This window comes from Gordionus sp. m RMFG-2023, chromosome 3, assembly GCF_954871325.1.
Source record: "Gordionus sp. m RMFG-2023 chromosome 3, tfGorSpeb1-WG-v2, whole genome shotgun sequence".
NCBI classification, from domain to species: Eukaryota; Metazoa; Nematomorpha; class Gordioida; order Chordodea; family Parachordodidae; genus Gordionus; species Gordionus sp. m RMFG-2023.
The window spans coordinates 19409846-19435479 of record NC_088777.1 but is presented as its reverse complement, the minus strand read 5'-3'; the positions used below and the strand labels follow the sequence as shown (position 1 = coordinate 19435479).

The window sequence follows — 25634 nt, the reverse complement described above, 5'->3', positions numbered from 1 at the left end:
CAACGGATTCGCTCCTTTCATTTTTAGCTTTTTTAATAAACTTAACTCACAGAATCAAATCAGAAACCTGAACCAATGGACCTACATACAAATATTTTCAAATTAACTATTATTCCTTTTTAGGAACTCAATTATGTTTTTCTTAAATATTTTTTTAACATTTTTATAGACATTATATATAATAGTTTTAATAAATGATTTTAATATTTAAATAAAAATAGAATAAAGAACCGTTTGTAATAGATTCCGATATTTTACATCTTTTTATCGATGCATCTTCTGAAGATATTAATACTGTATCATGAAATAAATTACAAAGTATCTTAAATTTATTTATATATAATTTTATTTATTTGCAATTTTTAACTATATCCAAAAAAATATGTAATGACCTACTTGAATAAAATGTAAAATGGAAGAATTTTAATTTATTTCATTGAGCGTTACAAAAAGAGAACAAATACAATTATTAAATTATTATAATCACTTGTGTTGCTAAAGGGTCATGTAACAGGAGCGGGATGCCCATAAAGACAAGTGGGCAAAGGGCCCACGAGGCCCCAAGAAAATACGGAATTTTGAGAGCCGATTTTTTTTGCTGAAAAAAACTCTAGTGAAATCAAATTGATAACTCTTCATAGGATTCGACAGATCAGTAACTCCTAAACCCCTCATAGCCTATGAAGCCACATATCCTCATGGAATATGCAAATTTTAGCCTTACCTTGCCATTGTACAAACAATGTAAAATGCATACACCATTATTATTTTTTTGAGTTTGAGGTAACCTTAAAATAGTATATCTATAAATATTTTTAAAGTAAATTAAAATTTTCTTTAACAAATATAATAAATTAATCATTTTGATAAATTAATGGAAGAAATTGCAAACATACTTATTAGAGGTGGGCGCGGGCCGTGAAATTACGCGGCGTGAGTGTGAATAAATTTTAAATTCCAAGGCGGGCCTTCCCAAAATTTTCCCCGGGCGTGAACATAAATTTCCGGTGAATCATGGAAATTTTAAAATTGTTTTTTATAAATATAAATTTGCAATTTTATAATTATATTATATATTTTCTTATTTAATTTAGTTCTTTTTAAAAAAAGAATAATTTATAAACTAAAAATCTTCCGCATTTTATAAACAACATCCGGTATCATTTCGTTAGTTCTATTTTCTTTTTATGTTTAGGTGTTTTATGCTAAATTTTGCTTAAACTTTTTACAGAAAAGTCAGTTATATTTTATTTGTAAAGATCATGCAACAGAAAGTGAAGGATTTTAATGCTAGGCCAAGAGATAAATGTTGGTGTTACATATGGATAACAAAATAAAAAAGTTGTGAACTATAAAAATCTCATGAATACTATAGGTCCAAAAATATACCATGAAATAAAATTAAGATTAAAAGCATGATCAATAATAATTACTTGTCGATAATCACTGATGGACTATAAAAATCTAAGTTTTTTAACCATTTTAGGACTTATTATCAGAATTTTAATTAAAAACATTTGTTTTGGCCAAGGCAATGGATGAAGAAAACGTCAAAATTATAAGTGTAATCAATTCAATTTTAGGAGAATATACAGAAGTATAAAATTACTTAAATAAATGTATAGTTGTGAGTGATGAGCAAATCTTATAAGTGCATTCAAAGATGATGAAACGCTAGCATGTATATGTCTTATACTTAATAATATTTTGCATTATATTTTTGACAATTGTTTAACTGAAATATCCTTAAATATAAATGGTGTAAAAAAATATTACAATATTTCGAACAATCTACAGCTAATAGCAAACTGCCACACCCTTAAACAAGATGTAATAGCGAGAATAACGAGAAGAATGCTCGGATAATCTGAGAGCAGATTCCCGTCCCACAGTAAATGAAATTTGTCTATGGAAACAAAAATTAATAAAATTTTGTTAACCTTCTCAACGTGCTACAATAATAATCAAAACCTTAAAATACAGAACAAGATTTCTTTTAAAAGATTATTATGCAGCCACTACATAAGGTAGGCTTAATTCTAGATCCGAATTTCAAAAGACTTAAGTTTTTAATAAAAGAAGAAAACGATATATATAAAACAATCTTAAAAATGCTAAATGATATAAAATTAGATGATATGCATAAGTCAATGCCAACTATCATTTATAACTTTCCTAACTTATCCTAAACTCACGAAAAACCGTATATTCTAAATGATCAATACTAACTATCACTTTCCTAATTCATCCTACGCTCATAAAAGACCGTATATTCTAAATAAAAAACTTAGAGAATTTCTAGATAATTCTGATGAAGCATCAATATCGCCGATGGAAGCTGTGAGGATGAACTTAAAAGATTCATATAAGATAAATAACAAGACAATATTTTAAAGTTTTGGAAGCAGGAATATTCATTTCCTTTTTTGAGAAAATTAGCGAGTAATTTTGTCAACCCCGACAAGTTAGGCTTCTAGTGAAAGATTATTTTCTGTAGCCAATCTCTTATTAGAGGAAAGGCGTACACAATTGAAATAAAAAAAAGATGGACATTCTTTTTTTTCTAAATAAATTTCGATTTATAGATTGTATTTATTTTTTGTTATTAATATGGATTATGAAATTAGAGAAATAAATAGAATGAATTCAAAAAAGTGTAAAATTATAGCAATAGTTTTGAAAAATTTAAGAACACCGTGAATTTTCTGGCGTGAATCAAAATATTGCTTGTCGTGAGCGGGCGGGTCGGGTCGAAAATTTTTTAGTGATGAGCGTGAATGGGCGTGATATTATTGCCACCGTGAGCGGGCGGGCCGTGAATGAAAAATTAGGCCCGCGCCCACCTCTAATACTTATAACATGATCAATATCTAATTCTGTAAATAATGTTACTTCAATTGAGAGAATTCTCAAATAATTTAGAAAAATGTTTTTCATAGTGCCTTGAAGTCGAGATTTAATCAGTTTGGTTTCATTACTCTTAAAGTAATATACTTTATTTAAAAAATATTATTTAATTAATTTCATTTTTTTTTATCAATATCATGATTATTATCATTCGATAATATATTTTCTTCTAAAATAGCTTCTTTAGTGGACTTTAACAAGTTAGATAAATCATTAAAAATTTATTATACCATTGAATTCCCAATTTCTATTTTTTTCTTAAATTCTTTTTTAACTTTTGAGGTTAAATAAAAAAATTACCTTGCTGTTAAATATGTAATAATAAATTTTTTAGTTACCAATTTTTGAATTTGTAAAATAATAAAATATCAGAATAGCCTCTTTTGTCACCGTTTATAAGAGTATTGAACAATAATTGTTGTAATAAAATAATATTTATAGAATTCACCTAAGAGAGCACTAAAAAGGGGAAAAACATGTGTGGAATAAAAAATAGATAAATCTACAAGTTAAGGTAAAACCTTTTAAAACAATTCTTTATATCATAAACATTTAGGAGAATTCAATAAATTAAGATTTGCATTAATATATGATTAAAATAACCAGCTACATATTTAAAATTAAAATCAAAAATTTCATATCTCAAAACTATAAAAAAAATTTGCCTCTTTAATATCGAAAATAGTATATCATTTTCTATCCTTATAGAGATTTTAGACAGTTGCCCCCCCCCGCACTGTCACTAATTACAGGATAATATGGCACATCTTAAAAAAATTATACAAACATTTTTATTATATCATTAAAAAAACAGGATTCGGTAAATAATAAATACAAAATATAATTATTAGATTATGTTCGTTTTTTTGTTCCAATAAAAAAATATTACATATATAATTCTTGAAATTCTTAAGTTAAATAAAATATCATAATATAATGTCATTAAAAGGTAGTAAATGTTCATTTCGTTGCGAGAAGCTTTGGGGGAGTTAAAAGTGAAATTTAGTTACAATTTTTTTCAATAGTTGGGACCTGCAAAATAGGATTATAAATTATTATTTAAATAACGATTTATTTTAAATAAAACAAATTACTAGTCTTTTTTGATTTGATAATAGACTTTGATTTCTTTTGCCATAATCAAGCCACCGAGAAAGTATGCAAAACGACTTTTAGATGATATTAAAAACTAGAAAATTCTTATATATGGAGAAGGAGATATGGTAGCCATATTTATATTAAATGTCTGACCATAGTAACAAATTTAAGATGGCATTTGCTCTTCTTTCGAGTTAAACTGCTCCATTCAAACATTTTTTAGCATAATAAAATATTATTTAGAACTTAATTCAAACTTTGTTCAGCACAATTTAGAGGTATATGAGACGAGGCGTCTAGACAGGTTTTATGATGGAGTCTAATGTAAAAAGGGATATTGAAACGAAATGGTGAGATTTGAGAAAGTAAGTCGAAGATGGCATTGACAGAAGAAAAGAATAAATAAGCATTGAAACCTCCTTTATCTGACAGTTATCAATTTTTGTCTATCGATTTTACAAAGTTAATTAGTATATTTAAGTTTAAAGAACACTAAATAAGTGACACAAATTACTCAAAAATTTCCTATCTGTATAGGATGTTCTAAGTTCATATGTTGGTTAGAATTAGTTTATGAGATATTATAACCATTTGAGGGCAAACCTTAAAATTTTATTTCTCTACCATCCAACAAAGTAAATTTTCTTTCAGTATTACCTTTTAAATATTTGCAAATAAGCCAATTTTTCTATTTTAATTCCGGTGAGACCTTAAAATTCCCCAAATCTTTAAAAATATTTTATACCCAAATTGCCTCCATTATCCAAAATAGTAGATCCACATACTGCCATATTTGAAGGAGTTGGAGGAGCCTGGTTATTCTGCTCGGGTGGAGGAGGGTAAAGTAAAAAATTATCTCCTGTACCACCTTTACTTCCTGATCCAATTTGTTGAAACATTGAGTTGTTGGCGTTGGAGCCAGAAGGGAGGTTATTATTATGGTTTAAAAGGTTAGCTGGGTTGTTGGTTGAAGAGGATAGTAAGCCTATTAAATTTATACAATATGAAATTGATTTATTAAATATTTTATTACTTCATTCATATTTTCTTACAAGAATTATTTTATATATGTCGCTTTATTATTACTAGAGGTTTCAATTAACTCAACTTCATTGGAAAAAAACATTATGGAATTTAAATGTAAAATAGGGTTGAATAAATAAATTAAATCTGGAAAGTAAATGAGAATATAGGTCAGTCAGGGCTATAACATTATAAACCAACTCCCGGCCCGACCCGAACTTGAAAGTTTTGGAGGACCGGCCCGAATTTATTTAAATATAGAAATTAAATTTTTTTAAATAAAATTTTTTTAAAATACCCAAAATAAAAGATATATGGTATGGCGTAGTGTTGTTAAACGACTCGATTTGAGCCGATTTTTAAAAACGGCTAACTCAACATTATAACCAGGAATGCCTATGCGTCGAGAGCTCGCCAATAGATGTTCAATCCTATATGCCATCTATGAGCAAAATCTTTAGGCCTGCATAATATTTTTCTGGCTAAAATATTGAGTTAGCCGTTTTAAAAATCGTCTCAAATTGAGCCGTTTAACAACACTAATATGGCGTATAGTTTTCTATAAATAAAATTAAATATTTTCATTTTACATAAAAAATTCAACATAAAATTAATAAATGTTGATCCCATAAATTTTTTAAAAAATATTAGACCCGACCCAACCCGAACCCGATTTTTTTTTAAAAATAGGCCTGGAGGAAGCCAGTGGGGTAATTCCATACGAAATCGATAACTTTTCGGCCCGACCTTCGACCTTTTTAATTTCGATAAAATTTTGTATGCTGAGAGAATTCTGAAAGCATCGAATCCAAGATTTTAGTTTCCTAGTACTCATAGTTCCAGAGATATCAATGGTCAAAAGTGCCAAAAATGACCTTTTTTCGAAAAATACGATTTTTTGAAATTGAGATAAGTTAAAAAATAATGATTTTAAAAATATAAGTTATATGTCATTTTGTAACTGTATTAAAGGCCTTTTATTAAATATTAAGGATTTTTTTGAAATAATATTGTTGCGGTTTTTATTTACGTTATAAATTTTAAACATAAAAACTCCAGGTGTTTCGCTTTTCAAATTTTTTTAAATTCAAAATTTTCTTATTCTCTAACCTTATATCTATTCATAAAAAAATTTAAACTTGGGACAGCTATGGATTTTTCGGTTATTACGATTTAAAAAATCAAAAAATAAATGGTGCTTTTTTATAAAATACGTGTTTTGTTATAATAATAATTTTTTTAAACATAAATAATAAGATTTTCCAGCATTACTATCAAGAAAAAATATTATATAGATCGTTTGATAGGCTTACTTATTATTAGAGATCTGCAAAGTTAGGCCCGACCCGTACCCGACCTGGATGGGCTTCGGGCCTAATTCTATTTAAAATAATCGGGTTCGGGCCGGGCCTAATATTTTAAAAAAAATTCGGGCCGGGTCGGGTCGGACTTTGGAAACTTTTTTAAATATATATAAATTTATCAATTTTATATTTAATTTTTTAATGTAAAATAAAAATATTTGATTTTATTTATTGAAAGTGAAACTTAACGACATATAACATATGTCTTTTATTTTGAGTAATTATAAAAATTAATTCCTATATTTAAATAAATTCGGGCCGGGTAAATTTTTTTTAAAAAAATTTCGTGTTCAGGCTGGGCCGGCAAAACTTTTTTAAAAAAAATTTCGGGCCGGACCAGGCTTGAAAAATTAGGCCCGATGCAGATCACTACTTATTATTATTGCTATTTGATAACTTGTAAAAATTAGTTTTTATAATAAATGATTAAATTTCCTAAAAAGAGAGTTAAGATTCCGATATCTCATACAAGAAAATATAATAATTAATTGTTGAAAGATAAAAGCTAATTTTCATGCACCTGCACAATATTAATTAATTTTTATTTTACAAATATTTTGATATTAATTATTTTTCTTCTTAAAATTATCTATAATGTATAAATATAAATGCGTAAATCCTTTTAAAGAATCTAAACACTTTAATTATAAAAAGAACCTGCGCAAAGTCATGACGTGGATGACACAATATCCAAACATTGAGGCAGAACATAACATTTGTGATAAATGCCGTAGAAGGTTATCACAAAAAAATATCGAAAATATAAATATGGTGAATATGTAAATAACAGCACAGCATCAACATCAATAGATAAAATCAATATAACTTTAAATGAAATAGGAATATCCCTTATTAAGAAAAAAAAACTAACCGAAAAAAATTATCCAAAAAAAAAGGCAACAAAAATAACAAAAACGATTACAGATATAATAATTAACAATCCAGATTCGGATAAGAACGATAATAATGATATACTCAATAACATGAAATTACAATATCCCAATTTATCTAAAAATAAAAAATATCAATTGCTGACCATTCTGCTTCCTAATTGGAGCGCTAATAAAATAAAAACGATATTCAACGCTACATATCATATGGCATATAATTCCAAAATCATTTTGGAAAAAAAGGGGATTCTTTCAACTCCAAATCGAAAGCCTGCAAAATATCTCAATCAATAAACAGTTGATATTGTTAAAAAAATTTTTTTGCAGTGATGAAGTTAGTAGGGTATTACCAGGAAAAAAAGATTGCATATCTATCATTGAAAAGGGGGAACGAGTGAACGCTCAAAAAAGGTTAGTTCTTAATAATTTGAAAGAATTATATAGTCATTTTAAGGCAAGTATTTCAAACTTAATAGGATTTTCGAAATTTGCTAGCTTAAGACCAAAAAATTGTATTAGCAGGGGCTAGCGGAACACATAGTGAATGCGTTTGTAGCATACACCAGAATATTAAACTTATGATTTTAGGCTGTGAATTAGCAACATTGACTAAAAATGGTGAGGATACATTAACAACTTGTAGAGATGTTATAGGCAGAATGATTTGCAATCCCCCGTTACCCACCTGTTATTTTAGTGACTGCAACGAATGTCCTGGCTCGGCACAAAAAACGCATCGAAAAATTATTTATAAAAAATGATATAGCTCTTGTTACTTTTAAACAGTGAGTTTCGGTAGATAGAACAACTCTGGAGACTATTTCTCAATCTTCAGACGAATTTATTAATTATTTTTTCGATAAAATGAATATTCTCATACGCCATTCATTTATTTGTGAACAACAAAGTTCATTTCACAATAACCTTAAAAATAGTTTAGAAAATAATCACTATCTAATTATTTGTGACTTTTCAGATAATTATTCCTTTATTGTCCAAGACGAAGTTCAGGGTTATCATTGGACAACTTCACAAGTTACGTTGCATCCATTCTTAATTTATTATAAAATAGGAGATCAAATAAACAATCTAAGTTTTGTGGTAATATCGGAATCCTTAATTCATAATACTGTTTCATTCCACTTATTCCAATGGCGTTTGATTCATTTTTTAAAAAATAAATTAGACACTCCACCAAAAAAAATTCACTACTTTTCTGATGGTTCAGCAGCGCAATATAAAAATAGGAAAAACTTCATCAATGTTTGCTACCATGAAATCGATTTTGGTGTTCAAGCTGAATGGCATTTTTTTCCTACGGCATATGGTAAAAGTGCCTGCGACGGCATAGGCGGCACAGTAAAAGGGTTAGTTGCTAAGGCAAGCTTACAAAGATCTTATACTGATCAAATTACACCTTTACAGTTTTATAAATATGCGGAAGAACATATAAAAGGTATAAATTTTTCTTATGCCACTATACCAGATTATGAAGAAGAGATAAGGCTAAGTGAGAGACTTAGTAAATCTATCTCAATACCTGGGACACAAAAAATTCATGAAGTGTTTCCGATTGGCTTAACTAAACTCAACACTAAGCTATATTCCAATTCGCAGACATTTACTGTGAAGAATATAGTATATCCACGTGAAGATCCTTTGATTGAGGATCTGTTAATCGATGAGATTAGAGGATATGTAACATGTGCATATGAAAACGATTGGTGGTTAGGATTTGTACAAGAAGTGAATGTAATTAGAGATGAAGTAAAAATTAATTTTCTTCACCCTAAAGGACCAGCAAATTCTTTTGTTTATCCAGCTGCACAAAATATCCTTTTCATACCAAAAAATAATATTTTAACAATAGTTAGCCCATCAACGGCTACTGGGCGCTGCATATAATTTATCGCAAAACGAAATTTTCATGGCGTCAAAAAACTAAATTTAATGAAAAACCGAAAATAGGTAATTTTCATAAATTTTAATTTATCTATTATACCTTCAAAATTTATAAAATAATTTTTCGAAAATTAAAATTTTTTATAAAAAAAATGATTATAACCACAGCTAAATAATCTCATTTCATGATATTAATGCTGGAAAATCTTATTATTTATGTTTAAAAAAATAATTATTATAACAAAACATGTTATTTTATAAAGGAGCGCCATCTATTTTTGAAAAAAATATTTATTTTTTGATTTTTTTAATCGTAATAATTAAACAACCCATGGCTGTCCCAAGTTTAAATTTTTTTATGAATAGATATAAGGTTAGAGAATAAGAAAATATTAATTCAAAGAAAGCGAATTAGAGAATAAGAAAATATTAATTCAAAGAAAGCGAAACACCTGGAATTTTATATTTAAAATTTATAATGTAAATAAAAACCGCAACAATATTATTTCAAAAAAATCCTCAATATTTAATAAAAGGCCTTTAATAGAGTTAGAAAATGACATATAACTTATATTTTTAAAATCATTATTTTTTAACTTATCTCAATTTCAAAAAATCGTATTTTTCGAAAAGGTCATTTTTGGCACTTTTGACCATTGATATCTCTGGAACTATGAGTACTAGGAAACTAAAATTTTGGATTCGATGCTTTCAGATGATATTCTCTCAGCATACAAAATTTTATCGAAATTAAAAAGGTCGGACCGAAAAGTTATCGATTTCGTATGGAATTACCCAGTGTGTACTTTTTACAGATCTCTATTTCTGGCAATGGGACGAAAAAATCATTCTAACAATCTGACAAATTTTGAATTACCAGAGCCTCCAGCCGCCAAATTGGTCAACAATTTGGCCAAATTTGATGCTGCAGGATTATTATCATCGAAGTTGCCTGAATTTCCAGGCTGGTTTTGCTGCTGATTTACGGGCGAATCACCTACAGCAGCCGCAGCCCCTACATTCGTAGTGGATGAAGAGGTACCAGTTCCGAAATCATTGTGTTTTTGTTTAAGCAGGGTCCAATCAAAGCAGTAGTCATATTGATGGTTAAGGGTTCGGAACAGAATGCGAAATAGTTGGCGGAGGTACATGTAGTCAGGGGCTTCTTCAAAGCGCAGCGAACGACAGTAGTTGAGATACATAGAGAATTCAGCTGGGAAGCCCTTTGTTATTAAAGTAATATTTTTAAGATAAGTAAATGGCTTAAATTATAACAAAATATTTGTTATAATACAAATAAATAAGGCATCATGAGACTAATTTTTTTTCACGACCTCCACTCACGCTTACACTAAAAAACATTCATTTTTTAGCCTAATCCACCAACTCACGCTCGAAGGACAAAATATCACGCTTGTCATACCCGAAAAATTTATGGATTATTTTTAAAAATATTATATTCTTATCTTATTTATTTACCTAATTTTATATAATCTTATATATCTTTGCAGTAATTACGAAATCACGAATTTATTTTAATTGCGCTCGTCTTTTCTTAAGTAAACGATTATTGGGTATAGAAAATAATTAGAGGTACATCAATATCAGTTTTTGGAGGCCAATCCGGCATTAAATTAATATCGGTCGATTACCGATCCGATATCATATCTGAAGTGATTTTGTAATCTGCAAACATACTAATCGTTTTAATTTTTAATGCATACATCTACTCATTAGTATAACATCTATAATTTAACTATACCATAAGTCATTTAAATATATTATAATGATCAGTAATAGTTTATATAATGAATTTAAAAATATTTTTATTGATAAATCACTTATTAATCCATTCACATAATACGTAATAAACAAATATATTATAATATTTGAAATAAATTTTTTAAAAATCAAGACGCCATTTTATTGAATCGGAAAATTTTATATTATCTGCCCGAACAATTTGATAAAAAAAAACCGGTACATCCAACCGAACTGAGAAAAATTTTACTGGCTAATTTTTAGAAAAAAAGGAAAGGATTTAAATAAAATTCGAAAACTTTAATAAAAATAAAGAATTAAGCTTTTCCTAAAAGTCTGTTATAAAATATATAAAGAAAGAGGTCAGATTTTTAAAGATATTGTTTTTTAAAATTTTCCGTGGTTTAAAGCAATTTCTAATCATGCCTGGTGATTTCTTGGAAAAGTCAAGCATAATCACCGATCAAAATTCATAAGGTATTCATGCTCACGGCGTGAGTCAGGGCTTTCGCCCTTTTTTACAGTTAGATATATTTACTCAAATAAAAAAATAATTGGACTGAGAAATGAAGTTTACTCGTACAATATCTAATTTTTTCTTAATTAAAAAATTCTTAAATTTAGACAAAAAAATTGAAAATTAGCGTGGGATATAAGATTCTAATACTGGACTTATAATTTTGTCAGACATTGTATGGTTTTCTTACTAATTCATAACTTTCTTATCAATAACATCAAATTAATCTTGCACTGTTCCAAAAATTAATAAGCTTAAAAAAGGTATGAGCGGATATTAATAATTGGGTAAGAGTAGTAGAGGTGTATCAATATTTGTTTTCAGAGAACGATTTTTAATAATATCATTAGTAAAATATCCATAGATATGGAATAAAATAAAGCAGAACTAGTTAATAAAACAAACATACCCAAAAAATAAATGGGCGATATTCCAATTTAAAAAGAACTACCATACTTATCATTATTGAGTGGAGAGGGTGGGGTGAAGTACACGATTCAATATTATCATATATAATTTTTTTTAACCACCATTTTGATATATTGAATCAGCCAATTTAACGATATCGGCTGCTGATAATCTATATTCTTAAAAATAAATATGGGGCCAATATTAAAAATTGTTATCATTCCTAATGAATGGTATATAATATTAAAGCATTCGAATAAAAAATAATAGAAGTGATTTACCCTGCATAGGACTTCAACTGGAGTGGACATCTTTTTTTCACTGATTTTTTCATATTTTTGTTTTTTTGTAGCAGCCTAATTTAAATATAATTTTTTTTATGTAAAATCAAATTAATAATTTCTTAATTTGTGAGCGTTTTGTTTTTTAATAAAACTAACCAGGGTCGGATCAGGACCTATGTATTTTTTATATTAATTTTTTCTTCTTAAAATGAAAGATATTATGAAATGATAATTAAATATAATAAATTAATTATCTATTGAAATCACATCACTTTATAAATTAAAAAATAACTATATCAAATTTTCTATTATTTTAACATTTTATGATACTTTATGGTAGAATTGATTTATTATTTATGATAAAATAAAGTGAATTTAAATATTATCAATGTTATAGGCTTGCATTTTCAGAAATATTACCCGAACCCATATAGAACCTTAATCCGCGTTAGACCTGTGTAGACCAAATTCGTTTTTTAAATAAACCTGGAGGAAAATTTTATGGGTTAAGAACTCCGAATCCGCCTGAATCCTTCAAAGACAAATGGGTAAAAAAATTCAACCAACTCCGCCGATCTCATTAAAATATATTTAGCAAAAAGCTAGCGTAAATAAGATTTTAGCTTTTGATAAGAGATCAAATTTGGAAAATGACATTTTTTTGTGTTGGCAACGATGAAAGGAAGGTAAAATATAGTCTATCCTAAACCATGTGTCTTAGTAGAATAGGCATAGCCATTCAAAAATATAACAATTAAGATTTCTTTGGTATTAGGACAAATTAGTGATTTACATTATATTTCACTTTATAAAAATAGGTTTGAATTAAAATTTTCAGGGTGGACAGGCTCATTCCAATATTTAGGGTAGAGAAATAATAAACTTGAAACCGGGTTCAAAAATTAATTTGGGGAAGGCTTGGGCTTAAAAATGAATAAAATTTCATTTTCAGGGCTTTAATCAAGCAGAAGTATATTTTTATTATTTTTGCCGAAACAAATTTTATTGGATGCAAAATCTTCCACCTGATGAAATCCAGATCCTTATAATTGCTTGTAGGGCATGATGCAGATCACTAATTGCTTGAACGTAAATACGCAGCCTTAATATAAAGTCATCAGTTTAATTTTAACTGGGGAAACACCAGGTCGAATATAAAATTCGTTTCAAAAAAGAAATTTGACCAGTTAATATAATGACCTAGGCTCAAATCCAACTTTTGGATCGCCTTGATACAGATTATTCTCTGAGTCAATCTGCCATTTAAAAAATAAATATTATATTGAGAAATGCGCCGACAATATCAACTGGTATTTTTAATTTTTACCGATAATGCTAGCCAATATCCAGTTTAAATATCAATTTTTCAGATTGGCATTATTTAAAATATCTTATTATTTCCTTTATATTCTCTATATTATTTTATCAACTGCATGGATGGCGCTTTTTTAAATATGAAAATTAGGAGAATCTCCTTGTTTGAGAAATAAATATTTATTAAAAGAATTTATTTCTTTTAAATATCAAGATGATTGTTTATGATAGGATAAAAATATAAATATTTAATATTGTTAGCATCTACTGTTTATCTGGAAAGAAAAATATTTCATAGGAAGTGGAATTAGGACATAAGCATATAGTGGAAGAAATACTATGCATCCACATTTATATTAGCATATCAATTAGATAATTTTGAGTCTATCAATATCAGCTTAAAAACCAAGTATCAATGCATCAAATTCCATTTGTAATAAATATTAATATTATGGCATATTGGATGTTCATTCATTTCTCTTTGCCATATGGTAAATTTAACATTAAACCTACTTGTCATTTAAAGACTGTAAATTAATTAATTTGTTTCTAAAAATTACATGATCTAATGAATTTTGATATGATGCTAAATTTTATAATTGTATTTAGAAAATTATTAAATAAATAAATATATGGCAAAAAATATTAGGTCCTTTCCTTAATTATCCAAAAATATATAGGGCTAAAATTTTACCCCATATATACTACCTTTAGTTTACTTTTCAAATTTCAGGGGGTATGGAGAAATATGAATGGGTGGAAATAAATATTTTACCATTATTTTTAATTAATATATTACAAAAATTACTAAAATGTAAATCTCATTATAAATTAACAAGGTTAACTATTATGATTACTATGAACTTTTGTATAACCAAAGCCCATTTTAAAATTTATGGGAGGTTCTAATAAATGTACATTTTCCAAAATATTATACACTCTAGGATAAGGATTATGAAAAGTGGGGCATATATAATTAAAAAAGTGAACCCATAATCTAATTATGTCTTTAGTTTGTTTAACATCCCTGTGAGAGTACATGTTTCAAAAAATAGGGCCCTATGCCATTCAACAAAATTCACATGCTGGAGATGAGGAAATGTTAAGGAGAGGAATATGACTGTGTTATTATAAACCTTGTGAAAAGCTCACATAATAGAAAGAGATGTCTGCAAGTTGAGTCAGGATGAAAAGAGAGCAGAATTAGGGCATTGTAAATACTGCCTTGGATATCACAAATTGGATTGTTTTAAAAAAATGAAATTTTGTTATTTAGATGATATGATAAACATCTCAATGGTAGTAGAAGAATGAATATGTGTATGAATAAATTTTCTAAGCTAGCATTCTTTCTAACCCATAAAGTTGTTTGTTAGTCCTTGGAAAGGTTACGAAAGCTGTCTTATATCAATACCCAATGAAAATACCAGAGTTGTTAAAGTATCTAGATACAAGTATCTAGATACTGTATCTAGATATAAAAATGTAGTATCTATATCTGTATCAAGATAGATTTTTTAGAAAGGTATCTGTATCTGTATATAGATATTTTTTTAGAGATATCTGTATCTGTTTTTAGATACTTTTTAAGATACATTTTATATACCCCTTTTTTTATTGTAAATAAAAATATTTGACTGTAAAATTTATTTTATTTCATATGAGCTTATGAAATAAATAAATATATATATATTATATATTAATATTTATTAATACTATAATAAAGAATTATATATACATAAAATATTAAAACATATATAAAAAATATATATAAATATTCATTAATTTAAATATTAGAGTTTATCAATAAACCATACAAATTTTAATATTACAATATGGAAATGGTAAATTTTATTTTATAACTAAATTTTTAAGTTTATATATTTATTTAGATCTATATCGATGAAGAAGAGGAAGCAACAAGTTCTATTGCTTTACCATGGCCAAATTGAGCATATTTTAAAATAATATCTCAAAACAAAGAAAACAATTAATTCTCTGATGGTAAAAGGTTTGCCGTGTCTACCTAAAAATACAAAAATATCCGTCAGTATGACTTCAACGTGCAATATCGTGAAGCACATAAGGGTATAGATATTATATATAAAAATTCTAATTAAAATTTTAAGAGAAAATATCCAACCTTGTTAACAAAAATAAAAAAGGGGAAGGAAAATAAAATACTAAAGAAAATATTGGCAAGGCTCATCCTCCAATAATATTTTTGCTAAAAGACCTTTGACTTTAACTCAAGGCACTTTAGATGATTTAATTATTGCTTTTATTATAGATGGCATGCAGCCATTATAAAAGAAAACAATTGATACAAAGATTAGCTGGTGAATTATCAAAGTCATCAACTGACTGCAAGCAAATAACCTGCCAAAAAAACAAATAATTTAATTTCAGATTTTTTTCAGTACCCTACAGCAGATATAATTTCTAATGATTTAAATTTTGATAATCAACAAATTTTAAATAACTTTTTCAAAAATAAATGTAGAGATTTTAGCATTTTTAAAGAATACCCTGATATAAAATTGTTATTTATTAAATATAACACTACAATTCCTTCAAGCGCCCCTGTGGAAAGACTATTTAGTGTTGCTAAAAATGTTTTCACAGATAAACGAGGATGCCTAAATGATCAAAATTTTGAAAATATTTTATTACTGAAATCTAATAATTATTTAATCATATATTTTCATATATTATATTAAAATTATAATTTTAGTTATATTCTGATAAATGTTATATCGCGTCAATAAATTTTTAGCTCATTTCATGAATTTTCACAAAATAATATTAATTAGCATAAAAAAATGTATCTGTATACAGATACATTTAAAATTGTATCTGTATCTTGATAACTTTTTAGCCGCTGTATCTGTATCTAGATAACTTTTGAGACTATGTATCTGTATCTAGATCCATTTAAAAAGTATCTTTTAACAACTCTGGAAAATACCAAAAATAATAATGTACTATTTATATTTATTTTGAACCAGGCACATATAATTCATTCAATATTATCATTTTAATTTATTTATCTATATAATTAATTTATATTTCATAAAATAAATTAACAACATTTTTATTGGTTTAGAAACTTATATATTTTTTTATAATCTCAAAGCATAATGTTCATTAAAATTTATAAATAAATGTAGGTTAATTATCATTTTTGAGTACCAGTAACAGATATTGGTTAAAATTTAAAGTATCAACTGGCACTGATTCAAATATTGGTGAGAAATATTTAATGAATGTTTAAATTAAAGATTATCCTGGCCCAACCCCATTTATACCTAAGATGAATACATTATTCGATTAATATTTTCCACTAAAATGGCTAACTCAATATTTTATCCAGATTTAAGGTTTGTGTTTCTTAATCTTATATATTTCTCTTCTCACTTGAGATATCTAGGGGATTCTAATTTTTAAAATTTAAATTGGTATTAAATCAATGAAACCTTTAATCCTTGCCAAGGTAAACTAGTCCTATTAAAATACATCAAAATATATCCTAAAGATTCCATATCATCACGCCGACTATTTAATAATTAGTATTGTTTTAAAATGAATAGTGAAACCTTTGCTCAATGCCTAGATGTGCATTTATACTAGCATATCTTGCTGTGCCTGTTAAATTTTTATCATCTCTATAAGGAATATGTAGTCTAGTGCGATTATCACGATATTTTTTAGCCAAACCAAAATCTATTATGTATAACTATATATGTATAATAAAACAAGTATTCAGCAGGTTTATTAATAATTATACCTTATTACAATGTCTCCCAATCCCCATCAAAAAATTATCAGGCTTAACATCCCGATGAATGAAATTTTTGTGGTGAATATATTCTAACCTAGATATCATCTAATTTAAATACTTATTAAATGTTTTTCCTTAAATTAAATTACTTGATCAGCTAACATCAAAACAGTTTTTAATGTAAAACGTCTTGAACAAAAGTTAAAAAGATCTTCTAAACTTGGGCCTAATAAATCCATTACCATCAGATTAAATCCTCTCTCATCACCAAACCATCTAAAAAGATGTTAAAATTTATACATTAAATCATATTTGCCTTATATGTGGTATGCCAATTCCACCTTGAAATAGTTTATATAATTTGCTTTCATATTGCAATTGAGGATGTCTTGCTTTTACAGATTCAATTTTAACAGCAACTTCCTAATTTATATATAAATGATTAAAATATATAATTTAAGATTACTTCGCCATTATAAATATTAACTCCGAGATAAATATCACCAAAAGAACCACTACCAATCTTTCTAATTAATCTATACCGGTTCCCTACTATGAACTCATTTTTAGTAGAATTAATCATGATTATTCTTATCTTAAATTTTCTTTAAGCATTTAAGCTCAAACAAAGTCCTAGATTTAATATAAAAAAATAATAGAAGGATAAAGCCCTCTGTTCGATAAAAGAATAATTATAATAATTTGGCTTTATTGAAAAATCAAGAAAATATTACCTAATATGTCATTTTATAAAATTGAAATTAATTTCTAAAATATATAAATTATTTAAACATCATGAAACGCTAAAAATAAAAATCCTTAAAGAAACTACAGAATGTGAATGACTCAGAACTATCTTAATGCTAAAATAAATAAAAAAACACTATAATGCTGTGAAGAAAATTTAATATTTGCTCAGATTTTAAACTGTAATGCTCAAGATTAAAAATGAATTGCTCAAAATAATATATTAACGTTCAGACCTATTTACTTAACAGCAGAAAAATATACACAAATAATTTAGGGCAATAGATAAAATAAAAGTGCCAAAAATATATTTAAGAAAGGTTGTGATTATCTCCCTATAATTTGTGATATTTAATAGCCAAATTTGGGTCGATTTTTAAAACGGTCCAATTAAGATTTTGGCCAAAATAATAATATGTTAAAGATTTTTCTCATAAGGTTGAAGTTTGCCAAATCTCGAGGCTTACATATAGTGTTGTTAATTGGCTAAGTCGAGTAGACTTAGCCTAAAATCTAATCAAGTTTTGAGTCGCAAAACTCATTTCAATTTGAGCGGCTCAATGAGCCGCATGAGTCGGCTCGATGATTCGGCTTCAGAGTCGGCTTCAGAGTCGGCATCAGACTCGGCTCGTTGAGTCGGCTTCAGAGTCGGCTCTTTGAGTCGGCTTCAGAGTCGGCTCTTTGAGTCGGCTATATTTAATTTTTTAAGCAATGAGTAAGTATAACATATCAATATATATAAATTTAATTCATGTATTCTTTATTGAAATCAAATAACCCTTTTATGCAAATAATATTAATCATATATATTCCGATAATAACATCATAATAATCAATATATAAAATCCATAACACCAGCAATTAATCTAGAACTTTACTCAATCTCCAAAAACCAATTGATGATTTTCGTATATCATTCCCTAGGTTAGGTAGCTAATAACTATATTTCTTCCCTAACTCCTTTATCCAATTCTATACATCGTCAAGTCGCAAGCCTTGGATGATCCCAATGGCGTTAAAATTTGAACGATCCTCGAAGATCCCGTTATCACTTGGACGGCATTGCGGTCATCTTAACAATATTGCACCCACAATTGCGTACCCACCTGGATAGTTCATAAGGCGTTAAACATTGAACAGTCTTTGAATAATCCGCTATCGCTTGAACCACCATGAGGTCCCTGTAACCACCACTAATTTCCTTTTTATTCCAAATACTCCTTATTATCATTTAGCGAATCATTATATCACTTAATGGGCATCATGGATAGACAAACCTCTTTTAAATGAAATCTACTGGGCAACTACCCCTGAGTATCTTCGATGTACAACATCGTTTCTAATTTTTATAACCGGACTATAATTATTTCTAATTAACCAGGACTTCATTACCTTTTCCCCAATGTCAAAATTAACCAGATTCTCAATAAACTTTTCCCAACATCCAAATTTTCCAGGTTCTTTTATAAGTAACCTTTTTCCCCAAAATTACCTTAGATCCATAATCATAATCCATAAGCACAATTACCATGTAATGTCACTATATCGTTAGTATCCATATTTTCACAATACTATTTCCCATAGAGTTATCAATTTCCCAAAATTCCATATCATTCCTATTTCAAATATATCCCCAATTAAACTATTATCCAAACAACAAAAAATATTTACATAAATTATATTTCATATATTTTCCATTATCTCAAATTCATATTTATATCTATTTAACACTTTATTCATATCAGATGGACCATTATATTTGCTAATTATCTTCCATAATTAATAAAATCCTAAATCATATCCTAAAATCCAATAATTATTGAATATTCTTCATTACCATTTGTACCCAATTAAATATTTATTGTTTCATTAATCATTTAGAATTCCATAATAATATCTATCCTGCAATCTCTTTCACATTATTTTAGATTTCAGCAGCATGTCCTTATATTTAATCAACACAAATTATATTTAATCAGCATGAATAATAATAATAATATATTTATCATCAAACAAATAAACAATTCTTATACCAATTAATTTTTATTTTTCCCATTCAGATCCCATTTTCGTCTTCAATATATAGCATATCAATATTTATATAGGTTGGATTCTTGTAATTCTTTATTGCAATCAAAGAAACCATTTATACAAATAATATTAATCTTATATATTCCGATAACAATATCATAATAATCAATATATATAATCCATAACATCAGCAATTATTTTAGTTTAATCCATTTCCAAAAATCACATGATCCGGATCGATGATTCTCGTTTATCAATCCCCGTGTTAGGTAATTACAGCCAGTTTTAGATGTTACAAATAACGCGTTTCTTTCTGAAGTAACGTTTATAGCACTATTTAATACCATGGATTTCTGCCTCTTAAATATTCTAATATTTAAATCAGATGTAGGAGAAAATTAAATATTCTAAATTTAATATTATATACCTTCGTCTTTGTCTATCATTATGCACTTTGCCCTTATGTGTTGTTGAAAGCAACAAAGCGAGTTACTGCCTCAATTAAAAGGATAAAAATAAATAGAGGTTAATTTAAAATGAGAAGAATATTTTGACCGTAGTTACCTTAGAGACTAGCTCTATTCTTAAACTCATATTGGCAGTAAAGAGATAGTGAAAAAAGTCAATACCGGCTTTAAAAGAATTTTTTATGTATTATTGGTCCGAAAATGCAAAATATATTTTTTAGTGAGTTAAGTTTAATATGTACAATTATGTTCATGTGAAATTAATTCTGAGATGCGTTTCATTTATATAAATAAATCAGATTTACAATTAAAGATTTATTATATCTTATCCCATTGAATTCAGATTTATCCTAAATGAATAAAATTGAATATATTATTATTTAACTTCTCTTACTTTCTTCATTATAAATTCATATACAATTGTTTTAATTTTATTTGTTATATGTTATATTCTGTGACGAAGCGTCAAGTTTACTACTAGGGAAGCAATCAAAAATATATTTTATATTTATTTATTTATTAGCCAAACCATAAAAGAAATTAAGATTTACAAATAAGTGGAATTCGTCTTTGTTTTTGAGTAAAATGATCAATTACTGAATTATAAAAGTTATAGATCTTAAATTTTTTAATAATTTTTTTCAATCGATATCAAAAATAGATTCGATATTTTGACTCATCCTTGCAATAAGAATTGTGATTCTCTTTAAAAATCCATTCTGTACTTGCTGTTGTTGAAGCCAAAGTTTAGATTAATTTGCATAATTTAAAAAACTCTTTAAAACTTTTCATCAAATAGGTACATATTAAAAATTTAAGTATTTTATTAATATTCTTTTTCTTTTTAAATCCATCGTCCAGAAACACTACCTTTAATTCGGTTTCCAGGTGTAAGTCGAAATATTGAGAATATCATTTAAATTATCGAATAAATATTTTGGGAAATTTTGATTAAATATTTGGAATTTACTAATATCTAACAATTTGATGAATTTGATATTTTTTAATGTATCGAACCTAAATTCATTAATTATATTATTTGTTATTTTATATCAAAATTTTTTAAAATTCTTTTGTATTGGGCAATCCGAATCTATTACGTTTTTTATCTAAATTGTCTTTAATATTTTCTTTTACATTTAAATTTCTTCAAAAAACATCAAAGTTTTCTATGTTTAATTTAACTGAATTTCTGATCGTTAATACCTTTGACAATAAGATATATCGTTAATTTTAGTTTGAAGTATATTAAATAATAAATCAGATTCTATAAAAAATTCTTTAAAAAAATATAACATAATTAGAAAATTTGTATCATTTAATATATTTAAATAGCCACGATAATGTTATTAGAACATCATTAACCCAAACATTATCAGATCCTTCATCAATCATATTTTTTAAAAAAAGACTATATCCTTCAAATAATTAAAAACTGTTTGAACCAGCCGACCATTGTATTTTAATTTCGTTGGGGCTGCTTGTGGTAATCTATTTTGACATATTTATCAAATTCCGCTGTTCGCTTAGATGATGTACTAAATAAACTGATTAAACTAGATAAAGTTAGTGCAAAAAAAACATTATATTCTTTAACTTTGACCTATTAATTTTTTCATAATTTTTATTATTCAAGATTTTAATGACAAAATTGAGATTTATAATTTAGATGTTTCATCTAATATTATTGTTATAAATTGGGTTTCTTCCAATTCCATTTAATATTTGGTGTAACACATAAAATGGAATTAAAAATTATTTTGAATATCGCTTGATAGTCGAAAAAACTGCACTATTTTCTAAATGATGTTTCAATAGTAAATTTTCTTCCGCGAACAAATAAATTAATTCAATATAATTTCCTTTATTTACTGAATTAGATTCATCGTCACCATGGAATACGAGCTCTTGAATTCCAAATATAGAGTTGATCAATATTTTTAATATTATTCTATTTAATTTGACTTTTGAATTATGCTGTTCATCGAATCTATTATAATTTCAAAACGATTTTAGCCAATGTTTTTAATTTAATCATACTGCAAATGAGCTGTTAATTCTTCAAACCGTTTAACTGTCTTTGAAAAATTATTCAAATCTAAAAATCCTTTATCATTCCAAATTTTTTATTTGGGAATAATAGGCATGACGAACAATATAGAGAATTATAAAATTCACATCCAATGAGCCTTTCATATTTTTTATTGATAGAAAAATTACGAATGCAGTTTTGATTTCTTTTTCTAAGTTATGTAAAATTGGTTTTGGTCTTCCTTTTTCAATAATCAATTTTTTCGCATCAAAATTTCCTAGGCTAAATGTTAATATTAATAAATTTTCAATAATATAATTACGATTATTAAACATTAATTATTGCTTTTAAAGAGAAAAAATATTTTATTTAAAAAAGTAGGGAAAAAATATAATATAAAAAAATTTCTTTCTCTTTTATTTATTACAATTATATATATCATTGATTTATCAAAATAATAAGCATTTATTTATTTGCTTCCCCAATGCCTATTTTTTTATTGTAAAATTACACAATACCATAGCATGATTTTCTTTTTATTTATTTAAAAAAACAATGTTAAATTTGCTTCCCTCATGTATATTTTTTTTAACGTAATAAAAAAATTACACTAAAAATATATCGTATGAAATATGATTTTTTAAAATATTTAAAAAATAAGAAATAGTAATTTTATTTTCATCATGTATATTTATAACACAGTAGAAATAATAGTAAATTTTTTAACGTTGTAAAAATAATAGTAATTTTTCTTAACATAGTAATTAATCTTTTTAACGTTATAAAAATTATATTTTTTTAACAAAGTCAGTTTCGAAAAGTTAGTTCTATGCTTAAATTTGAAATATCAAAATTCAATATCCATTTACATCGGAAAACCACATATTACATCCCTTAACGAGCAATTTTTTGAGATATGTGACAGTAAGGTATCGTGAAGCGTGGTCATTATCCTCACTGGCTTTCAATAAATGTTTATGATTGATTGCTCTCGTTCCACCTCTTATTGTAGTAGTTATCAACATAGAGATTATTTTTCTTTATTATCAATTATCTGCTCAGTGTCTGCCTATCAAAAATATAATATAGTAAATAAAAAAATAGGAGTAATTAAATAACTATAGGTTTGAAAAAAATGATGAATTACGTTCCTTTTCTTTGACGAACTTTGAACAAGAACGCGTTCCATTTTTTTTTTGAAGAACACGTTCGATTTTTAGGTTAGTTCAATTTTATAAATCTTCTTATTTTTATTCATTTGAAAATATGAAATAATAATTTAATATTAATTTTTTTTATAATTTTAATTGGCTGTTTTCTTTATCAAAATATTTTTAACCAGCTACTATTTCTATTTATTGATTAAAATATTTATTTTACCAAAACCTTTAAATTCCCAATTTTTATTTTTATTTTTCTTAAATTGTTCTTTAAGATAAGTAAAAACAATTATATATTTAATAAAATAATTTCCTTGCTATTAGTGTCTTTTTCTGTGAAATATTTTGAAAAGCTACTATAGCTTTTCTTTACATCGTTAAAATGTAGCCCACCATGTTTTTTTCTAATCTGATCTGTCCATTTATCATATATGCCGTGTGCAATTTTGTATTTTTTTTTTTTGGGGGGGGGGTATGAAAAATAAGAAGATAAGTGTAGTAAAATAATAAATGAAATAAAATTAAATAAATAAAAAATTGGAAAAACAATTAACAAATTACTAATATTATTCTCAACTAAAATAGTCTAGTTTATTCTAAAAAATATAACATGACATAATATTTCTTTAAAAATGAAAAACATATGGTTAGATCGTATCGTATTTTAGAACATGCCTTTTTTTTCACCTGTATTTATAAAAATATGTTTTTACGAAAAAGATATGATGATAAGATAATATTATTTGTCAATATCAATCAAGAATTTTTGATAGAATTATATGAATAATCAAAAAAAAGATGAAAAAAAATTCTCTTTTATCATCAACAATATCTCTTGTCTCAGATGTATACACACCTTCCCAAAAGAGTAAATTCACTGAACTAGTTTATAATATACTTAGTACTGATTCTCACCTTTTAGACAACTCGTCTATAATGGGAGACGAAACCAAGAAGGCTAAAAAAACATCAGCACCTCCAACACTGATTGATGAATCAAAAATTGTTAACTTGAATGAGAATGACTTGTTCATGGAACTCATCAAAGACATTTCAAATGAGTTAGATATTAACATACTATGTCATAAGATATTAAGGAATGTCAGTTTGTTGACAAATTCAGACAGAGGCAGTTTATTCCTGACTAAGGGCACCAAAGATATGCCCATATTGATATCCACTTTGTATGATGTCACTGAAAAGTCAACGCTAGAAGAATCAGTTCACTCTTCAGAAAACGCCATTGTAATACCCTGGGGTAAAGGTATAGCTGGTATTGTTGCAGCCACTAAAGAGCCTATAAACATCAAAAATGCTTATGAAGTAAAATATTATATAAGTTGAGTTGTCCCAATAATCAACAAATAAATATATTTCTTTTAACAATTATAAAAATATTTAAAAATATGTATTTCTTATAAAGTTTTTCATTTAGGAAATCTTTAAAAAATTAAATTTGAAACATTATCCATCACCCTTTTTGCTAATTTAAGAGTCTATTCTGTTTAACTTCATAGAATAGGTATATTAAAATTAAAGTACCTTTTCCCCAAATTCTTTTTTAAAATGAGTTGTCAAGGAATTTTTAAATCTAAATTATGGCTATTTATATTTTCCCTATTTATTACTTATAAATCTTATATTTTCAGATGAGCATTTATCTAAATTGAGATATTATTTTCTTCTCAGTGAATGCTTGCTAAATTTAACCCCCTCCCCCTTTTTCTAACCTAACCCATATTTAAAAAAATATTTTGGGCTGTTTGCAAAATGAAAATTTAAAAAATACAATTAAATTCAAATAGGGAAAAAGTTTTATCACATAAACATAATAGCTTGTGATTTATAATCTATTATAAGGGATGTAAATTTCCTGGAAAATTGGGGAATTTCTGGGAAAAAAAATCATGCAATATTTAGTTTTTTTAAAGTTTCATGAAAATAAGTA

The 25634-nt window shown here is 26.6% G+C and overlaps 2 protein-coding genes and 1 long non-coding RNA gene across 5 annotated transcripts in view; 2 read left to right on the top strand and 1 right to left on the bottom strand.

Moving 5' to 3' along the window:
- Positions 1 to 3725: 3725 nt before the first annotated feature.
- On the bottom strand, positions 3726 to 17936 carry LOC135927154 (casein kinase I-like). The gene is made up of 10 exons (XM_065463100.1): positions 17716 to 17936; positions 17566 to 17672; positions 17399 to 17525; positions 17256 to 17354; positions 17065 to 17204; positions 16945 to 17023; positions 12152 to 12226; positions 10062 to 10407; positions 4751 to 4990; positions 3726 to 3939 (listed from the first exon to the last, which is right to left on the bottom strand). Exons 1-10 carry the CDS (start codon positions 17830 to 17832, stop codon positions 3926 to 3928), a joined length of 1344 nt encoding a protein of 447 aa, XP_065319172.1. The 5' UTR covers positions 17833 to 17936; the 3' UTR covers positions 3726 to 3925.
- LOC135927369 (uncharacterized) lies at positions 15289 to 15897 on the top strand. The gene is made up of 3 exons (XR_010572062.1): positions 15289 to 15312; positions 15361 to 15556; positions 15759 to 15897. It is a non-coding gene; the product is annotated as an uncharacterized LOC135927369 (long non-coding RNA).
- A 6454-nt stretch (positions 17937 to 24390) lies between the features above and the next one.
- Positions 24391 to 25634, top strand: part of LOC135927536 (cGMP-specific 3',5'-cyclic phosphodiesterase-like) — a 68616-nt gene continuing 67372 nt past the window's right edge. For 2 of the 3 annotated variants that reach the window (XM_065463579.1, XM_065463577.1), the window contains exon 1: positions 24391 to 25009. In XM_065463579.1, coding sequence (XP_065319651.1) covers positions 24485 to 25009 — 525 coding nt within the window. In that variant the 5' untranslated portion in view covers positions 24391 to 24484. The remainder of the gene's footprint in view (positions 25010 to 25634) is intronic. The other variant, XM_065463578.1, reaches the window with a different exon arrangement.

Bases quoted from the DNA above. Each gene is read 5' to 3' on its own strand.
- LOC135927154 (XM_065463100.1), bottom strand. From the start codon at position 17,832: ATGATTAATTCTACTAAAAATGAGTTCATAGTAGGGAACCGGTATAGA. The intron at 17,024-17,064 runs GTTTCACTATTC...ATTATTAAATAG, and splicing joins CATCTAGGCATTGAGCAAAG to TCGGCGTGATGATATGGAAT. The intron at 12,227-16,944 runs GTTTCATTGATT...TATTTAAATTAG, and splicing joins TACCTTGGCAAGGATTAAAG to GCTGCTACAAAAAAACAAAA.